This window comes from Macaca fascicularis, chromosome 14 (genome assembly GCF_037993035.2).
Source record: "Macaca fascicularis isolate 582-1 chromosome 14, T2T-MFA8v1.1".
Taxonomy (NCBI): Eukaryota; Metazoa; Chordata; class Mammalia; order Primates; family Cercopithecidae; genus Macaca; species Macaca fascicularis.
In genome coordinates this window covers 128,539,280-128,560,789 of record NC_088388.1, presented here as the reverse complement: position 1 = coordinate 128,560,789, position 21,510 = coordinate 128,539,280, and the positions used below count along the sequence as shown (strand labels likewise).

The 21,510-nt window shown below is 42.3% G+C and overlaps 1 protein-coding gene across 4 annotated transcripts in view; it reads right to left on the bottom strand.

Moving 5' to 3' along the window:
* Positions 1–21,510, bottom strand: part of APLP2 (amyloid beta precursor like protein 2) — a 72,260-nt gene that overhangs the window by 31,397 nt on the left and 19,353 nt on the right. For all 4 annotated transcript variants that reach the window (XM_045369963.2, XM_045369964.2, XM_045369965.2 and 1 more), the window contains exons 2-3: positions 4,380–4,553; positions 3,302–3,425 (exon numbers count right to left, since the gene is read on the bottom strand). In XM_045369963.2, the coding sequence (XP_045225898.1) occupies positions 3,302–3,425; positions 4,380–4,553 (298 nt within the window). The remainder of the gene's footprint in view (positions 1–3,301; positions 3,426–4,379; positions 4,554–21,510) is intronic.

The following is a 21,510-nucleotide window of genomic DNA, read 5'->3' as shown; positions in this document are numbered from 1 at the left end:
GTTTGCCTTATTGCCAAATGATTCAAAAAACAACAAATCTCAAGTATGTGTGTGAGGGGTGGTGGGAAGGGAGGATAAGATTTTTTACCACATTAATCAAATGTTAACAGTTGGAAAATCTGAAATCTGGGTGAAGGGTACACAGAGGAACTCTGTGCCATTTTTGTAACCATTCTGTAAATTTGAAATTATTTTTAAACTATTATTTTTTAATTTAAAAAAGTAATAGCAACTCTAGAAGACTATCATCAAAAGGCTTTCTAAGGAGTCTATGGGGGAAAAAGGTGGTGGCCATTATTAACTAAATGATATCAGTTCTGCCTGGGTGCTCAAAGGGGAGGTGACAGTGGAAGGGACAGGGAGACATCAAAATCTAACTGACAATGGAGAACTGCAATATGTCTTTCCCACTCCCTCCCTTAAACTCCAGTCATGTCGTCCCTCATTAGTTTAGGCTCAGGCAACTGTGCTTATGTAAAAATACCAACGGATGTCTCTACCGATTGGTTAAGAAGTTGTCCAAATGGATGCTGGGGTAAACATGAATAACTGTCTGAAGTAACACCAAAGATTGTATAACGCTTTATTCAGTGACCACAATGCAAAGAAGGTACCAAATGGATTATGGTTAAACTGTCTTTTATGCATTTCATTAACAGCATTATTGTCTGGTTCTGTAACATGCTAACAAATTTAAATTATATCGTTTGGGAAACAAAGCAATAAAATAAAATTTTGGTTGTGTACCAACTATAGTAGCATTCTTGTGTTACAATTATCGTAAACAGTATATCCTATATTCTAGGCACTACCATGGTGCTGAGGGGACAAAAAAGACTAAAACAGGGTCGCTGCTGGCAAGGTGTTCACAGCATAGTTGGAGAAAGGTCTATGAACAATCATGGTACAGTGTGATAAGTGCAATGGCAACAGCACGGAGTATTACAGAAACCTGGATGAATGGATAGAATATAAGACCAGGAAAGCCTCCCTTTAAAGCAGGCAACTGTTGAGGTAAGCTGTGCAGGAAGAGCTTCCCAAGCAAAGTCAGCAGAGGAAAGCCATTCCAAATGCTGAGAGCTGGATGGTGCGTGACCAGCACCCTGGGGTGGTCAATGCTGATAAAGTCTAAAGCATGAGATCACAGAGACCAGGGGAGAGTTGAGCAAGGGCCAGATCCTGGAGTTTTGAAGCCATGCTAACGAGTTTCAACATTCAAGAATTTGTGCATGAGAGACATGATTCGGTCTTTATTTTCAATCGGCAGGCAACAGATTGGACGACCAGCACTGAGAAACAGCATGGAGGCTGCTCTTGGCCCAGACAAGAACTGACCACAGGCTGAGCTAGGGCAGTGGGAATCTGATGCAGGAAGAGGACACAAGCCAGAGATGACCACATTTTTTACTCATAGCACCCTGAGTGTCTTAGGAATTTTTTCACAGGACTCCTGGGCAAAAAAATACCTAAAAGTTAAGTAGTTAGAGCCAACAACTTAATACATACTACGTCCTATCACCTTAGTGCCCACTGGGCCCTGCACACCTCCCCCAACTGTAATCAGACCGAACATCATCACCCTCATTTTTTTTTTCAGTGATTTTCAAAAGATACTTGCTTTTTATCACAGGAACAACTAGAAACACAGCTTCACAGAGATATGAAATCATCAAAATAAATGATCTCACGTTGAAACTGTAAATTACTTCCAGCTAGTAGTTTGCAAAATGCCTGACAGATGTCACTACATTTCCCTTGAAAAATCAAAAACATCCCGGAATGCCCTGTGAGTTTTGCTGCAATGCCCCAAGGAGCCTTGGCGCACAGTCTGAAAATCATGACTATAAGTCTATTTAAGAGGTAAGTATCAGGCTGGCTCAGAAACTGACCGGATACAGGGAGATAAAGGATAACAGAAGAATAAAAGAGTCTCCCAGGTCCCACTCAGATGTCTGGGTGGGGAGTGAAGCTGGAAGGTGACAAGGACAAACAAGAGGAGATAATCATGCTGCAAAGTCTTTAGGGGGAGCAATCAGAAGGAATGATTTCAAGCACTTTCTATCCACTGTCTACAAATATTCCAGGATAATCTCATTTCACTTTTAGTTTGAGAATGTTTTTAATGAATGAATGAAACCTCATACCTAGAGATTTCTCAGAGCCAAACAGAATAGAAAGCATCCTTAAACTACTTCACACCAAGTTTTTAACAAGTCTCCAATCTTGAGATGCCCAGTTTTAAAGTAAACAGTGGTAAGCACACATGATGTCCCTCTTTCTCCTTACGAATACTTTTAAAACAAACTTAATTGCCACACACTTTAAACACTGTTGTTCAGGGGTGCTGCCTCTTCCTGTTGCTTGGCTATTGCCCCTTGCTACATGTGAGAATGAGAAAAAGTATCACATTCCACTTTGCTGCCATCAGCAGTTGAAGGAAAGGTTTTAAAGAAGGAAGAGAGGAAGGAGAAAAAGTTAATAGTTCCAATTACATATAGCTACAGAATCACTCAGGATGTCTATATTAATGCTGTATCTACTTTAATCCCATCAGGGCTAATCTAAAATTGACTGTTTTTGCCCTTTGAAGTTTCTGTGACCAAATCTGTTCCTGAATCACCCAGACCACAGATAGGTGAGTGTAATTCCAATGTATCAGGCATAAATGGTTAAAATGAATATATTCCCTGAGCATTTGAAGCAACAACTCTGTTTCTGCACAGCAAACTGTTACCATTTTACTCAAATTGGCTCTGAATGTTGACACCAGCAACACAGTCATGAATACCCTTACCAGCCCCAAACCCCTCAGAATGGCAGGTCCTATAAGCACTGGCCCTGGTACCCTTGACTGTCCACAGGCTGCTGCTATAAGTCACTTTTCTTTCTCCTGAAAAATACCAGCAGTTTGGTCAAATGGTGCAAACGTGTGTGGGATGAAGTAAGGGAAACAGAAGACTCTTCTCCTGGGGCTGCTTTCTTTAATACTACTCCCCACTATCACCATAAACCACTGATATCTAACAATGTGAGCGCATAAGTGCGACTGCTCTGTGGGTAGCACCCTTATGCAGTGCCAAGGAAGAATGTCTACAATGGGAAGGCAGTTAGTCATCACTGAGAGGAGGTCAACCACCGACACTCGAAGCCAGTAAACACCCCTAAGAGAAATTCTCCCCAATAAATTCATGCCGCACTCAGCTTCTTAACAGGTGTAAATATTTCACTGTGAGCCAAGAGAAAATTAAATTTAAAATGGGAGGGGGCTGGCACTTCCTGAAAAGTAACCAAGAACACTCACCAAGACACTTGAAAGGTGTAACAGTGTGACTCTTGCATTGCTTTTTGTCCCTCCGGCACCAATTGTCAATAGTGACCCGCTGGTTTGCCTCCATCACATTTGTGATCTGTAGCTCTGGATACATCTGTTAAGAAAACAAAAACACACACAATAAATCAATCTGCAGACAGACACGCACATGCAAGTAAGGATGGAGTATCTAAGTTTACTCAGCTTCCACTCTTATCCTATAATACATCTAAAGTTCCACTCTATTACCCCGGCTCCAACTGAAGTCATCAAATAAAAAGATACTGTATTCGTTTTCTTTTGACAGTTCAGACCTCTGAAAACTTCCATGCCTTCTCTTTTCAAAAAGAATATATATTTAAGGACAAACAAAAGCAGCAAGCTTTTAGCCCAAAACAAATTCATGAGATGTCAAGTTTGCTTGTAGAGCAGGTGTTGAGTTGATGAGTCCATGAGGCGAGTCTATGGAAACGTCTGTCAATGAAATTACAGAACTTCACCCTGGCCCTGTGTGCTCATCTTGGTAAGAAGCGGTGGCTCATGCTATAATCCCAGCACTTTGGGAGGCCAGGGAGGACTGCTTGAGGCCAGGAGTTTGAGAGTACCCTGGTCAATGTAGCAAGACCCTGTCTCTATCAGAAAAAATAAATAAAAGTTGTGACATCTCATATCATTTTCTCTTTAACCCAAAGTTGAATCAGACCTGAGATGATCATTTAGAATACTGGTGGCTTTCTATCGGTAAGTAGAAAAGACAAGCATACACCTGACATGTTTTGTTTTCCATCTTCCAAGACAAGTGGGAGGACGAGAACCACGCTGCACTTCCATGGTACTTGCCAGGCTTCCGCAGCATCCCTTCCTTCAACAACTGAGAGCTCACAGAACAGGCAGGCAAAGCCTTCGAGAGGTCTGGGTCATATTACACATTTAGAAACAAAAGGCTTGGGGCTCCAGTCATTAGCATCTTGGTCTTAGGTCAAAAGAGAATGACAATATCTATTTCTAAGGTAAACAGATTCAACCCTGCCCCAGAAAAATGGTTTTAACTTGCCGGCAACACCCTTACCTCCTGACAGTACTGGAGAACTTCTTCTTTTGTTTCGAAGCAGCTCTTGGTGCCTGTTGGATCAGGTTCCCACTTCCCAGTCTGAATGTTCACATGCATATTTAACTGCCCACAAAACATTGCGATTTGAGGTTCAGCAACAGCAAATCCTGTTCCAGCATTGGCTGCAAGAGCCTACCAAAGGAAAAAAAATTGCAGGTTTACTCCAAAAAGGCTAGCACAGAGGCAACAGTCATTCAGGTTTGTGACAGAATTCATCTTTTAAAAACCTTAATTATTTACTATTTGTATCTTTATAAACAAATCCTTTTCCCAGGAATTGGAACAGAATAAAAAGTGACTTTTGGATGTATATGATCAAAGTTAAAGGCAAAGGAAAAATCTTATTTATTATACTTTAAGTTCTAGGGTACATGTGCACAATGTGCAGGTTTGTTACACAGGTAGACATGTGCCATGTGGTGTGCTGCACCCATTAACTCATCATTTACATTAGGTATATCTCCTAATGCCATCTCTCCCCGCCTCCCCACCCCACAACAGGCCCCGGTGTGTGATGTTCCCCACCCTGTGTCCAAGTGTTCTCATTATTCAATTCCCACCTATGAGTGAGAACATGCAGTGTTCGGTTTTCTGTCCTTGCAATAGTTTGCTCAGAATGATGATTTCCAGCTTCACATCCATGTCCCTACAAAGGACACTAACTCATCCTTTTTTATGGCTGCATAGTATTCCATTGTGTGTATGTGCCACATTTTCTTAATCCAGTCTATCATTGATGGACATTTTGGTTGGTTCCAAGTCTTTGCTATTGTGAACAGTGCCACAATAAACATATGTGTGGCATGTGTCTTCATAGCAGCATGATTTATAATCCTTTGGGTATATACCCAGTAATGGGATGGCTGGGTCAAATGGTACTTCTAGTTCTAGATCCTTGAGGAATCGCCACACTGTCTTCCACAATGGTTGCACTAGTTTACAGTCCCACCAACAGTGTAAAAGTGTTCCTATTTCTCCACAGCCTCTCCAGCACCTGTTGTTTCCTGACTTTTTAATGATCACCATTCTAACTGGTGTGAGATGGTATCTCATTGTAGTTTTGATTTGCATTTCTCTGACGGCCAGTGATGATGAGCATTTTTTCATATGTCTGTTGGCTGCATAAATGTCTTCTTTTGAGAAGTGTCTGTTCATATCCTTTGCCCACTTTTTGATGGGGTTGATTTCTTCTTGTAAATTTGTTTAAGTTCTTTGTAGATTCTGGATATTAGCCCTTTTGTCAGATGGGTAGACTGTAAAAATTTTCTCCCATTCTGTAGGTTGCCTGTTCACTCTGATGGTAGTTTCTTTTGCTGTGCAGAAGCTCTTTAGTTTAATTAGATTCCATTTGTCAATTTTGGCTTTTGTTGCCTTTGCTTTTGGTGTTTTGGTCATGAAGTCCTTGCCCACGCCTATGTCCTGAATGGCACTGCCTAGGTTTTCTTCTAGGGTTTTCATGGTTTTAGGTCTAACATTTAAGTCTCTAATCCATCTTGAATTAATTTTTGTATAAGGTATAAGGAAGGGATCCTGTTTCAGCTTTCTACATATGGCTAGCCAGTTTTCCCAGCACCATTTATTAAATAGGGAATCCTTTCCCCATTTCTTATTTTTGTCAGGTTTCTCAAAGATGAGACAGTTGTAGATGTGTGGTATTATTTCTGAGGGCTCTGTTCTGTTTCAATGGTCTCTATCTCTGTTTTGGTACCACTACCATGTTGTTTTGCTTACTGTAGACTTGTAGTATAGTTTGAATGAACAAGTTTATCTCATGTTGGGTAAAAATAATTAACTATTCCATAAGATCTGTCTTTGGCCTGTAATCCTTTTATGTGCAGTCTAACCATTAACAGTTCAGAAACTATAGGTGAGAAGTAACATTACGACAGCAAGGCTCCTGCAGACACGCACGAGAAAAGCACAGGCATCAGCCGGGCATGGGGGCTCACACCTACAATCCCAGCACTTTGGGAGGCCAAGGCAGGCGGATCACATGAGGTTGGGAGTTTGAGACCAGCCTGACCAACATGGACAAACCCCATCTCTACTAAAAATACAAAATTAGCCGGGTGTGGTGGCACATGTCTGTAGTCCCAGCTACTCAGGAGGCTGAGGCAGGAGAACTGCTTGAACCTGGGAGGCAGAGGTTGCGGTGAGCAGAGATCACGCCATTGCATTCCAGCCTGGGCAACAAGAATGAAACTCCGTCTCAAAAAAAAAAAAAAAAAGAGACAGACAGGAAGACAGAAAGACAGAAAGACAGACAGGAAGGGAGGAAGGGAGGAAGGGAAGGAGGGAGGGAGGGACAGAGGGAAGAAGGAGGGAGGGAGGGAGGGAGGGAGGGAGGGAGGGAGGAGCACAGGCATCTCTCTAGAAATACGCCATTACTCATGGTTATAGCCATAAGAGTTAAGTGTCCCCAGATGCAAAACTTTCTTCAAAATTAAAAAAAATAAATAACAGTTCTTAAGTTAAAACTTGTGGAGGAGGAGGGTTAGATTATATGGTCTACTATGTTGTTCTTTTTAAAAACAGCATATACATAACATGGTTTTCCTATTAACAAGAAAGGGTAGCTTTGATGCCCCCACCTTTTTTTTTTTTTTTTTTTTTTTTTTAAAGACAGGGTCTTGCTCTGTCACCCAAGTGGAGTGCAGTGGGGCAATCTCGGCTCATTACAGTCTCGACCTCCTGGGCTTAAGCCATCCTCCAGCCTTAACCTCCTGAGTAGCAGGGACCACAGGCATGTGCCATCACACCCAGTATATACATATTTATCTTTTGGTAGAGATGGGGTCTCATTATGTTGCCCAGGCTGGTCTCAAACTTTTGGGCTCAACTGATCCTTCTGCCTTGACCTCCCAAACGACTGGGATCATAAGCGTGAGACACCACGCCTAGCTGACTTTTAAAATATATGGAAAACGTACAATTTTCTAGGAAACATTTATTTATGCTGATGAACTACACAGACACGAACAATCCTTCTAATCAGGAACTTAAATTTGATTGTGAAATATATTATGGTCTTTTTCCTGGACCAATTTACCATCTGACATATGTTTTGCTTCGAAGCTTATTAAAATAAACCTGCTTTCTACTAGTATAAGAGAAGGAAGCACCAAACCTAGTTGGACAGCTGAGAGAAAGCTAATTTGGAATTAAAATGTTGCCAATATCTATCAGGGCTGAAAAACACCTCAATTAAACCCAACAAACAATTAGCACCTTTATTAACTAGAATTGACTTTACTCTGCTGGGATGAATACTCATTTATTAAAGTGGAAGGCCCTATGCCTTCAGTATGAATGCATGTGAAGCTACAGACTAATGTGAGCTCCTGCTTCCCCCAAAGAAGGAAAAAACACCTAAAGATATGTGTACAAAGGAACACACACCTATTCATAGGTAATAATCTAGTGGTGCTCAATTCAAACAAATCAAAAGGTATAAAGGATGCACAAGACAGACATGCTTAATTTTCACACTTAGTTCAAGATGTGTACCAAGCCGGGCATGGTGGCTCACACCTGTAATCCCAGCACTTTGGTAGGCTGAGGCAGGTGGATACCTGAGGTCAGGAGCTCGAGACCAGCCTGGCCAACATGATGAAACCCTGTCTCTACTAAAAATATAAAAATTATCCGGGCGTAGTAGCGCGCCTATGGACCCAGCTACTTGGGAAGCTGAGGCACTAGAATCACTTGAACCCTGGAGGCAGAGGTTGCAGTGAAGCCGAGACTGCGCCACTGCACTCCAGACTGGGCAACAGAGACAGAGAATCTGTTTCAAAAAAAAGAAAAGATGTGTACTAAAAAGCCTGTTCTTTTATAATCTAAGGATTACGACTAGAAACTTGGATTGTGTGTGGAGAAAAATGGGGATATCTAAAGATAAAGGTAAGGAAACCCCAGGGATATTTCTGTGTACTGAAACCAGTGCTCTCACCCGAATCCTTTGCTTCCCACTTCAAAAGCTCAGATAGAACTAAGTGAAGAAAATCAAGAAGACATGATAAATAAGTATATGAAAAGCCAAATCTACAGGACGGAAGGAATGTGCTTCCTAAACCTGCTATGAAAGAACTCCTATAGTTAAATCTGAAAGCTTCTGAGCAGTGTTTCCTAGATTCTCTCTGGCCTTCTATATTTTTACATTAAAGGCAGCTAGTAAACAAATCAGATTTCAGGTGGTATTTAATCTTTCAGCAGTACAGCCTGCAGAAGGAGAAACCATTTACCCCTTAAATTCCAAAAATGAATATAGCTAAGAAACAGTAATTAGTTACATGAGGTCACCCAAGCCGCAGCGTGGAATGGTCAATTTCATCATAAAAAGCCATTTATCAGCACCAAAGATTATGTTCCACATGTTACTCATTACGGTTGTTGGCTGAAAGACCACAAGAGTTCCAACTGTATAAATGTTCAGTTTATGGGTCAACCACTAAGGTCAACACATCAGTGGTAAGTGCATTTCGGCTCTGTGCTGAGATGGTCAGTACTCTCTTCCCTAAAGAGAATCTTAAAATACCAGAGGTTAAAGCAACAGGAAGAGGCAGCTAAACACCAAACGGATCCTCACATCAGTTACCACCAACAAAAAGCAGAGAAACTGGAATCAATCCAGACAGCTAATATGCTGTAGTGATTCACTTTTGAGTTCAGAAAGATTAATCCTTGTGGTCATGAGAGACTCTCAAGAAGGTATCATCTGAAATATAAAAAGCCTCTGTGGACCATGTTTTAGGAGTCAACTAATCAAACATACCCCAACCCTACCTAGAGTATAGGAGGCTAATTTTTTCTGTAATGTTTGTACTTCTACCTTGAAAATGCCCTTATTTAATGTGCTCTCCATTTCCTTAAGCACAGACTGTGCCTTGATCCATTACATCAACATATAAATCAATCTGTTTCCTAATCTAACATGTTACAAATGGGATTTTGCTGCCAAGTCAGCACTTCTGATATCCTGTAAACCTGGAGTCCTCTACAAAAAAAAATTAATGCCCCATGCGTTGGCACTTAAGCCAGTCCTTGTGATCTATGCACATTGCGGCACTTTTAAGGCTTGGAAAACAAATTGCATCAACTGCTTCCCTAGCCCAGCACTTCCATTTTGCTTAATAATTCATTCTTAATAAGAAATTCCATTTTATTAATCTGGCTTGGGGAACAGTTTAGCAATCCAAGGACAGAAATTCAACTTGGTAAAAAGTGCTTCTAGTAACCTGGTCGAAAACCTGAAATGGCTTAAAGAAATAAATACGTAAATCTAAATAAATCTAAGTCTCAACCTACTTTAAATCAAGGCCTTTAATCACCTCAAGTGATGCAACTCCTGGGCCCATCTAAGCCTACCTTCCTTCACAAAGCCCTCAGGACCAGGCAGTCCTCTCACTCCAAAGCAAATGTGCACACCCAGTTATCTGTGCCCTCACTGAAGCTACTACTCCAGGATCAAATCTGCCTCCAGGGCTTGTGAAGGTGCCTGCCATAGACGGAGCCTCTTCCCATGGACACGGTTTGATCCTACTACTGGGAGAATCAGGTCTCTTTGAATGGGAATCCGGCTTTATGAGCCACACGAGTATTCAGGTCTCACCCTGCGAAGGCAAGGTAACACCGTTCTAGTTCTAATAAACGCGGAAAGAAGCAGGCCTTTGAGGCATCTAGTTACCACTCGCAAGCTACTGATAGCGAAAGGTATGACGCTCTTGCTCAAAAACCTTTTTTAAGGAAAAGTCGGTAAAAGGACCATCTATTAAAAGATATGAAGATCCTATATATTATTTTCATTCATATTTGTTCAAATGCTGAGGTACTTCAAGATTCACAAATTAAAGCAACTTCAATTTATGCCCAGGATGAACCTTCACCAAAGATTTACTAAACTGAATGAAGTGGAAAAAAAAAAAATCCTGTTCTTAGTATCCATTCAAGGTATCTCACCCAAGATATTAGCTACAAAAGGGAAAACAATTACTTGAGAGCAGAGACACCCACCAGACACCTACATTAATCTCACCCACAATGAGACATTTGAGGGTGCTGATCAGGGAAGACCGGGGACTGCAACAGATCTGAGAAGACTAAGCAGAAATGACAAGTAAATGCAATGCAGGCGCCTGGACAGGATCCCGGAACAGGAAAAGGACATTAGTGGAAAAAACTGCAGCAATTATTTGAATAAGGTCTGTAAGTCAGTTAATAGTGCTGTGCCAGTAGCAAACCTCCTGGTTTTGATCACTGCATTACAAGTTATGTAAGATGTCAACATTAATGGAAACAGGGTTACAGTATAGGGGAACTCTTGTAGTATTTTTGTGACTTTTTTTTTAAGTCTAAAATTTGTTCAAAATACAGTGTTTTTGTTTTAAATTCTGCTTATTATATGCCTAGAATTCAATCTGGAATGCATTGTTTCAATATTAAGAGTCTAATCTGTCAAAAAGAGAAGACACAATTTGAGGCGGAGGAACTAGTAAGTAAAATTGGAACAGGTTCAATACCTGAAAAGTGTATTGTTCTAAACACACGGGCACGCATCCTAATACAGTAAAGCCCCAAGTGTACACATATTAAATTATATTTTTCTGCAACTGGAAGACTATTATGATTCTGACCCAGAGCCTCATGTGTAAGAAATACTACCTTTTTTTACTGTCCAAACAGTGACCACAATTTGAAATCTTAAGAGTATCTTTTTCAGCAGCAGAGAAGTAAAGCTTCAAACCACTATCTAATAAAATAGCAAGATTCTTGTTAAGCATTTTCTGGTTTTATAGCAGTAAAATGAGAAAACCTATTCTTGAGAGTTTGCATTACATGAATGGAAAATTCTTGGTCTTTTTATTTTTTAACATTTAAACTTAATTCTAATTAGAAACTGGTGAACTGGGTGTAGGGGGAAAACTCTAAGTGTAAAAGGTCATTATTCTTACAGTGACATATGCCAGCGGTTAGGTATCATTTTCAAAGGCAGTAATTTATACAAATAACCCCAGCTTTTATTAGAGCTTTAAACATTAAAGTATAAATGAGGTATCATTTCCAAGATTGAAAATGGTTTAGGCTGTCTCCAACGCTTTTTATGGAAACGTGGTAATTTGTCCATCTGGATTATAGTGGTAAGGAGCCAAGCATCATGATTTAATAGAGGTCTGTCTTTCAGTATGTGTCTGAGATCAGAACTAAGGGAAGTTTTTGAAAATACGAAAATATACAAATACATAAAATACTTTCATTTAAAAAAAAAAAACATGCAGAATGGTGTTCACACACCTGAAATTCTCAAATGAACAGGTTCTTCATCGGTCCCTGTGTTTTTTCTGATTGCCATTATAAAATAGGAAGTCCAAGAAACTTATTTCCAGGGGGTATGGAGACACTAGAGACTGGCCTTGGCCAACCATTACTCTTCTACTCACTGCACTACTGACGTGGGAGAAAGACTAAGAGTGTGGCTTTAAGGCACAGACACACAGTGACTGAGCCCCATCTCCATCACTGACTGGCTGTGCCAACTCTGGCAGGTCACCTAGCCTCTCTGGGCCTCAGTTTCGTCATTATAAGGTAATGACAATAACAGTTAACTACACATCAGTGCTGCTTTGACGTTTAAATGAGTTAATACATGTTAAGTGTTTGAAAAGTGCTTGTCACACAGAAGCGCTCTTCAAGCACTGGCAGCTTTTATTAGTACCAGGTTTTAATTTTTTAATCTACAAAACAGGGTTACTAACGTACCGACGGCTCAGGGCTGTTGTGAGGATTAGATTAAGATAACACGCAGAAGCACGGAGCACAATGCCTGCCACAGAGCAAGCACTCAGACGTTAGCATCACTATCATCAGGCTGGCTCTTTCCACTCTCCGGCTGCAATTACGCAGAACTGGGGCTGGAACCCAAGGCACACAAGGGAAGAGGCCACGAAGTCCCCACATGACTGGCCATCCTTCCCAAATCCAGGATGGCATGAAATGGGTTTAAAACAGTGCACATTCCTTCTTTTTTTTTTTTTTTTTTTTTTGAGACAGAGTCTTGCTGTGTCACCCAGGCTGGAGTGCAATGGCCAGATCTCGGCTCACTGCAAGCTCCGCCTCCCGGGTTCACGCCATTCTCCTGCCTCAGCCTCCCGAGTAGCTGGGACTACAGGCACCCGCCACCTCGCCCGGCTAGTTTTTTTTGTATTTTTTAGTAGAGACGGGGTTTCACCGTGTTAGCCAGGATGGTCTCGATCTCCTGACCTTGTGATCCACCCGCCTCGGCCTCCCAAAGTGCTGGGATTACAGGCTTGAGCCACCGCGCCCGGCCGCACATTCCTTCTTTACCCATTAACTATGGACATGAGGAAAGCAGGTTACATCAATGCTTCGTATTTTGTGGGAATTCAGTCACTAAATGTTTAGATGAATGATTTTATACAGTCCTACCATTTAAAAGAAAATTGCCAAGAGTTGCTGACTTCCTGTCTGGCCCAGTTTCCGGGACTTGGAAGTGAGGCCAAGATGAATCTGCAGTTACTATCAAGACACTTCTGTGATCAAAAGAGCACTATGTAAATTATTTCTCTAACCTGGTTTTCCTGATGGACGTTCTGTCTGCTTCCTAGCCATGTAATCTCATGGAAGTTATTTAATGTCTCTTGACCTTAGTTTTCACTTTGTGCAACATAAATCGGGTGCTACTCAAAGTTTAGTTATTAAATGAGACACCTACAATATTAACTTTGTTTCACACTATAACAGATGGAACTCTATTTTCCTAAAACTCCCCCTGCTTGAGAAACATGGCTTAGAAACAAAGATGGCTTCCTCACTAAGTCAGGATTCACTGTGACTCCAAAGCAAAGTAGGCATTTGTCATACTTTGCAAGGCAAGCCAACTGCAGAGGTCAGGAAGGCAGGAGGCCTCAGAATTAATATAAGATGATCTAAACGGTGTGAACTTGGGCTTCACATTTGAACTCGTTGGCCGGCATTACTTGGGTGGTTATTAAGAGTGTGCTGACCAGCACGTGCAGAGCGGGGCTGGGGGCATGGAGACGGATGTGTTTCCTGAACCTTAAAGAGTGAAATGATTTCAAGTAACAAACACTCAGAAGTACTACTGATTAAATATTAATAATAAAATATGTTTATTCTAAATCATTCTTATTGATTCAGATGACAGAAATAATACAAATGATGAAGGGTTTTCTGTCCAATATCTGAGCACAAACCTGGCAATACTCTCAGAAATTATAAGCTTCCTCTGGCTGACCTGGTACTCCATGATAGATACCTTGTTTTTATATGCATTAAGTCAGTCATTAAAAATCAGGTTAAGCATAGTTTGAGTATTTCATATACTCGTAAAAAATTACACTTCTTTTTAAAACATTCCATTTTTCTGACCAACTATTTCACTAAATAAACACTCGAATTAGACCTCACTAGATCTCTTTTCCTTTCATGTATCTGGGGAAAAAGTAAGAAAACAAATTCATGCAACTGAAAACCTTTTTTTTTTTTTTTTTTTTTTTTTGAGACGGAGTCTCCCTCTGTCACCAAGCTGGAATGCAGTGGCGTGAACTCAGCTCACTGCAACCTCCGACTCCCAGGTTCTAGCCATTCTCCTGCCTCAGCCTCCCAAGTAGCTGGGACTACAGGCACGCGCCACCACACCTGGCTAATTTTTATATTTTTAGTAGAGATAGGGTTTCACCATGTTGGCCAGGATGGTCTCAATCTCCTGACCTCATGATCCACCTGCCTCAGCCTCCCAAAGTGCTGGGATTACAGGCGTGAGCCACTGTGCCCGGCCAAACATCCATGTCTTAATATATATGATTATTTTTGCCAGTGTTTTAAAGCAGGGGGTCCCCAACATCCACTAGGAGGACTAACAGGGTCTACAAAAGGTTTCCAGTGGCCCCCCTGAAAAATGAGAAACCTAAGAAAGATCTAGTGTGCATGTGTTATGCACACATCGACATATAAGGGTACAGAACTGCTAATGGTCCTCGCTTAAGAATAACTGTCCTGAATTCTAATATCATCTTCTACCTTTTGTTATTAAAATGGTTTCATAAAATGATGGCAACAATAAACAGGTGCTATTTTTAAAAAATTATTCTTCTGTAATATTAACCAAGAACAACCTTATCTATTTAAAACAGTTTTCTTAGTTCTATTATTTCATAAAAACAAAACATTGGAAATCACAGGCTTATGTTTTTCTTGTGGAGGTTTTGTTGTTGTTGTTTTTGAGCCAGAGTCTCACTATGACGCCCAGGCTGGAGCTCACTGCAGCCTCAACCTCCCAGGATCAAGCAATCCTTCCACCTCAGCCCCACAAGTAGCAGGGACTATAGTCACAAACCACTACACCCAGCTAATTAAACAAAATTTATTTTTGCAGAGACGGGGTCCCACTATATTGCCCAGGCTGGTCTTGTCCTCCCAGCCTCAAACAATTCTCCCTCCTTGGCCTCCCAAAGTGTTAGAATTACAGGCGTGAGTCGCCATACCTGGCTCTTTTATTTCTAAGGTTCTGTTATGCTGAAAGGCATGAAATTCTTGGGTGAATAATCCGTATCTTTGCTTATAACAAGAAAATATGACAATCTGCCAAAATGATTTTCACAGGGCAGGGAGAGAGAAACTTTACATTCTAAATACAAATTTCTATACAGTCATTCTGCTAAACATTTTATTAGGTGCACACAACACTCAGATATCGATCTGGATATAACATATCAATTTAACTTCTAATGCCCATTAAAACTGTGAAAATAACAAAAATACGAAACTGCTCTACCCTTTCCAAATTCAAAGCAAGTTAAAAGACATCTTTCCTATGATTTATGTGGCATTTAAATTTAAAAGTAAATCAGACTGTATTACCAGCTTACAGCAGATCTGCTTGCAGACAATAATTCTTCCTGTCTTGGACCCATGCCCATGTGCATTATTGTAATTATCAACAATTTGAAAAAATAAAGTAATAAAGCAAGTATGAGCCACCAGTCAGTATGTTACTGCTTGCTGCACTGGCTGTTAGTTAACCTTCTAGGGTTCAAACCACCTAACTACTAAATAAATGCATAAACGACCGCAGGAAAAGCTACCCCCAAGTAAAAAGAATGAATAAAAGGAATGTAAACGTGTATGCGCACACATGAACCCGCATGGTGTAAAATCCAACAGCACCTTTTTTGGTATTTTTCAGAGACAGGGTCTTGCTCTGTCACCCAGGCTGGAGTGCAGTGGTGCAATCACAGCTGATCATAACCTTCAACTTCTGGGCTCAAGTGATCCTCCTGCCTTGGCCTTCCGAGGAGCTGGGACCACAGATGTGCACTACCACACCTGACTAATTTTTAAATGTTTTGTAGAGATGAGGTCTCGCTATATTGCCCAGGCTGGTCTCAAACTCCAAGCCTCATGCAATTCTAGTCTCAGCCTCCCAAGGTGTTGGGATTACAGGCATAAGCCACAGGGCCCAGCCCCAACAGCACTTTTGAACTACTTGTCGGGTGGGCACTGGGAGCCCTCTAGTATCCAGTCTCCACCCAGCACTCGGAATCACCTCGAGGCAGAACACACTGCTCTTCTGTTCCAGAGAATTCAGAGTGGCTAGTGTGGCGTGCAGGGCCCACCATGATGCAGCCCCTGCCACACGCCAGCGTCCCTCCAGTCCAGCACCACCCTTGACGTCACAAGCCAGGGTCTGTCTCACCTCAAGGCCCACTGTCCTCTCTTGTTGAGGATGACTGTCCTGAATTCTAATGAACTCCCAGAACTCCCTTCCCCTGCTGTTCCCTAATCAAGTGCAGTGGTCTCACCCTCAGGACTCTGTCAAAGGGGCATTCCATGGAAGGCTTTCTTCTCCTCCAACCCATTCCAGGTTTTCTCTCTCTCAGGCAATCTGAAACGACCTTGCTCATTGATCTGCAGTGTCCATCTCCCATCACTGGAATGTGAGTTCGTCAAGGGGAGAGACCACATGTATTTTCCTAACCACTGTATCTGGGAACAGCACCTAGCATGCAGTAGCTCATTTACACCCAAGTAAACAACTGACTGACTCTAAAGGCTCTTGGTTTCTTCAAGATATTGCGCTAAGCTAGTATCAATCTGCAGGTAATTCTACATCAACAGTGTACTAGTCTTCATACAAGGAGACCTACTAAAAATTGACAAATTAAATGACAAAAAAAAATGTATGCAAGATGGCAAGTTTCCATTTTTTTAATTTTAATTTTTGTCAAGTGAATCCAAGTACAGTTTGAGAAGCCACATAGTACAAGGCTAGAACTCATACTAGGAGGACAGCCTCCACCCAAGTGGAGCATGCTCTGCAGAGGCTGTGCTTCCACAGCTATCAGGCCTTCCACCTGCTGTTTATCTCCACATTTCTACACAACATGTTTTATTTCTGTATCTTTTCAGTACAGACATTATCCTCAAGTGTTTTTAATTCTTAAACTGCCAAACCCTACACCCATCCACCAACTTGTCCCATGGTCAAATCAATACTTCTTTATTTTCATTGTAATTATGACTTTTAGAGAAAGGTCTCTCTCTGTTGCCCCAACTGGAGTGCAGTGGTGCAATCATAGCTCACTGCAGTCTCAAACTCCTGCGTTCAAGCAATCTTCCGACCTCAGCCTCCCGAGTAGCTGTAACTACAGACATGTCACACCACACCCAGCTAATTTTCATTACTTTTTTGTAGAGACAGAATCTTACTGGTCTCAGGCAATCCTTCCGCCTCAGCCTCCCAAAGAGCTGGGACGGCAGGTGTGAGCCACGCATCTGGTCTGTTTCTATTATAACATAAAAGCATACTGTGATTACAATTCCTTTCTAGGCATCTATTTCCCCATTAGAGTAAGCAACTGCAACTTCTTTTACTTGCTTGGTTTCACACACATTTGCCACCAATTCTCCCTGAAATTGTCTGAAAAGATCAGTAAAACTCCCTTCAGTGTCAGACACACGAGCTGACCCACTGGTTTCAGTCCCTCCTTTCTAGAACGCATCCCTCCTCCGGCCCTCCATTTCCCTGCTTCATCTGGACCAATTACTCTCTCTGCCTCGACACAGCTCTCATGAGTCCTGAAAATTCCTTCCCCTTTCTTTGGTTTCGACTCAATACTTCCTTCTTTCTCGACTTCCTGTTTTAGTGGCTCACAGTGCTCCATAGCTTCCTGAGAAAGGGTGTGTGAATGGAAAATTTCAAACATGACAGATCCCAAAATGGTTTTTATTTTATGTGCACGTCTTGTCAATAATTTGGATGAGCACTAAATTATAGGCTGGAAATAATTTCCCTCAGAATTTGAGGTCTTCTAGCTTTCAGCACTGCTATTGATAAATCTAAAGTCATTCTTCCTAATCCTTTGTGCAGGTCTGGGTTTTTTTATATAGAGAAGTAAATTCTGGCCAGGTGCAGTGGCTCACGCCTGTAATCCCAGCACTTTGGGAGGCTGAGGCAAGTGGATCATTTGAGGTCAAGAGTTCAAGACCAGCCTGGCCAACATGGTAAAACCCCATCTCTACTAAAAATACAAAAATTAGGCCGGGCACTGTGGCTCATGCCTGTAATCCAAGCACTTTGGGAGGCCGAGGCAGGCAGATCACCCAAGGTTGGGAGTTCGAGAACAGCCTGACCAACATGGAGAAACCCCGTCTGTACTAAAACTGCGAAATTAACTGGGCGTGGTGGCGCATGCCTGTAACCCCAGTTACGTGGGAGGCTGAGGCAGGAGAATCGCTTAAACCCTGGAGGCAGAGGTTGTGGTGAGCCAAGATCACTCCATTGCACTCCAGCCTGGGAAACAAGAGCGAAACACAGTCTCAAAAAAAAAAAAAAAAAAATACAGCCGGGCGTGGTGGCTCATGTCTATAATCCCGGCACTTCGGGAGGCAGAGGCAGGTGGATCATTAAGTCAGGAGATCAAGACCATCCTGGCTAACATAGTGAAACCCTGTCTCTACTAAAAATACAAAACAATTAGCCAGGCGTGGTGGCAGGCACCTGTAGTCCCAGCTACTCGGGAGGCTAAGGCAGGAGAATGGCGTGAACCCGGGAGGCACAGGTTGCAGTGAGCAGAGATCACTGCCACTGCACTCCAGCCTGGGCGACAGAGTGAGACTCCGTCTCAAAAAAAAAAAAAAAAAACAAAACAAAAATTAGCCAGGTGTGGTGGCACATGCCTGTTAATTCCAGCTACTTGGGAGGCTGAGGCAGGAGAATAGCTTGAATCAGGGAGGCGGAGGTTGTGGTGATGCAAGATCACGCCACTGCACTCCAGCCTGAGCAACAAAGTGAGACCCTGTCTCAAAAAAAAAAAAAAAAGGTTCCAAGATTTTCCCAATCTCTGGTATTCTGAACTTTCAACCTAACATGTCTTAGTGTGGTCTTTTCATCACTCACCAGCCTGAGCTCTTGGTGGCCCTGTTGGCCTGGACACACACAGTCCTGTGTTTCTGCTATTCTCTTTCTGAAATTCTCATTAGTTATATCTTAGACCTCCTAGATTGACCTCCTATTTATCTTTTCTAGTTTCTTTTTGTTTTCTCCTTCTGGAAGATTTCTATTGGGGTCTTAAAGTTCTGCTTCCACATTTCTAATTTCCAAGAACCCTTTGTCATCTGAACGTCTTTAAATTTCAAACAATTATTTCATAGATGTAATGCCCCCTCTTCTCTCCTTTGAGGTAATAACTTGTCTTTATTTGTTTATTCCCTGCATTGCCTTCATGTTGCTTTTTCTTTCTGTTTTGTTCTCGTTCATGTTCAAGGTGTTCCTGAAGTCTTTGGTGATCCTAAGACATCTAATTCGCATTTAAGAAGGGAACACTAAGAAGATGGTTGGACCAGGTGCGGTGGCTCACGCCTGTAATCCCAGCATTTTGGGAGGCCGAGGCGGGCAGATTACGAGGTCAGGAGATCGAGACCACGGTGAAACCCTGTCTTTACTAAAAATACGAAAAAAAAAAAAAAAAAAGCCGGGCGTGGTGGCAGGTGTAGTCCCAGCTACTTGGGAGGCTGAGGCAGGAGAATGGCGTGAACCTGGGAGGCGGAGCTTGCAGTGAGCCAAGAGGGCACCACTGTACTCCAGCCTGGGCAACAGAGCAAAACCCTGTCTCAAAAAAAAAAAGAAGATGGTTGGAAGTTCCCTGCACATGCGCAAGCTCAAGAGTAGCCTTTGCCTCTCCAGGGAGGTATCCTTCAGTCAGTTCTCTGCCCCGGGCCTGGTTAGGGAGACTTCCACTACTCAGTTCCTCACAGTCTGCTGGGCCCGCTGTCCCCAAGTAAACCTCAAGTCTTTTCCTAGACTGCCAGGTGAGGAGGGGTATTCAGAGGGCTAAATGCTCACATTTAGTTTCGTCTATGTCCCCTGGGGCCTCAGCATGTCTTCAGAGGCCCTGGTGCTTTCCATCTCTCAGATATGAGTTTGCTCTGCAAATGAGGGTGCTTTTAGTTGGCTCCTCCTGGCTAAGATTAGGTCTCAGCCTTTTCTGATTTGCTGGCTCCATCTGTTTTCCATCTTCAAGATTTCATAGGTATCTCTCCCTTCCTGTTCTTTGTTAGTTTATTCATACGTTAACTGTATTGAAAACTAAGTGGCATTCTATCATCAAGACAGTTAGAACAACTAGAATACTCCACCAGCATCTTTTGAGGTGCAACAATTCAATAGCTACTATGAATATACTGGAAAACTAAAGATGGGAAAGTATTCCCAAGATCATAAGCTTTTATTTGTCATAAACATAACTGTGAAGAAAATAAAATTCTGACCCTTTATTCAAAGATCATTTCACTTGATTACTTTACAGTTATGTCAGTCAACACACTAGCCACTGGGTCTTACGGGTTGAATATGGTCTCAAATTTCATTTACTGAAATCCAAGCCCCAAATACCTCTGAATGTGACCTTATTTGGAAATATAGTCACTGCTGATGTAATTGGGAGGAGGTCATACTGGAGTTGGGTGGGTCTTTAATCCAATATGACTGGTGTCCTTCTGAGACCGGGAAATGTGAACAGACAGACATGCATGCACACAGAGGCAGCGCCACGTGAAGACTGAAGTTACGCTGCCAAAAGCCAAGAGCAAGGCCTGGAACAGACCCTTCGTTAGTGCCTTCAGAAGGAGCCCAGTCCTGCTAACACCTTGACCTGGGACTTCTAGCCTCCAGAGAAGTGAGACAATAAATTCTGTTGCTTAAGTCACTCCATTTGTGTCATCTTTGTTACGGCAGCTCTAGTAAACAAACACACTGGGTAAACAAGACTCAGTATGTGTATTTAGGGAGCATATATACTCTGAGACAGCATCCAATGTAGAGAAACAGGATTACAATGTAAGGTGCACACTGTGAATGTGAGGTGAGGACATGGCGACAGTGAGCATGCTGCAACTGAGAAGAGCTGTAACAGAGGCATGCACGGACTTGGCACAGGAGAGCAACAGCTATGGGGGAAGAGGGGCTGGGCCTTCAGAACTCTTCGCCAAGGAAACTGTGCTTGGGCTCCCTTCCAGTGTGTGCACGACTGTGCCATGCATACTTTAGAGGGTAGAAGGGTGTGATCAGGAAAGATTAAGTGTAGACAGGAGGCCAGTTAGGAAGCCACTGCATTCATCCAGGCGAAAGATGATGAACAAAGGCAGGAGCAGTGTGAATACGAAAGGGACAAACGAGAAATACTTGGACAGGGGACATGAAGGAAGGGTCGGAATGAGTCCAGCTTTCTAATTCTGACAGCTGGGAGAATGGCAAGGCTAACAGTCAAAGAAATCGAAGAGGGGTTGTAGGGAGGGGACTGAGGATTGGAGACTGATAAACTTCAGTTTTGAGTGCATCACACTGGAAGGACTCACAGCTTACCAAGTGCTGCATTTTCTGTCCACCAGACAAAAAAGAGAATGGACGTTCCAGACGGTAATGTGAGCTGCAATTATGGATTTTCTATTCATCACCAGGCTGGAAGAATTTTAAGCCCAGAGATTAGGCAGAACCGCCTAGGGAGATTGTGCAATGTGAAAAAAGAAGGTAGTCCCTATTTTCTACAGGTATATTATT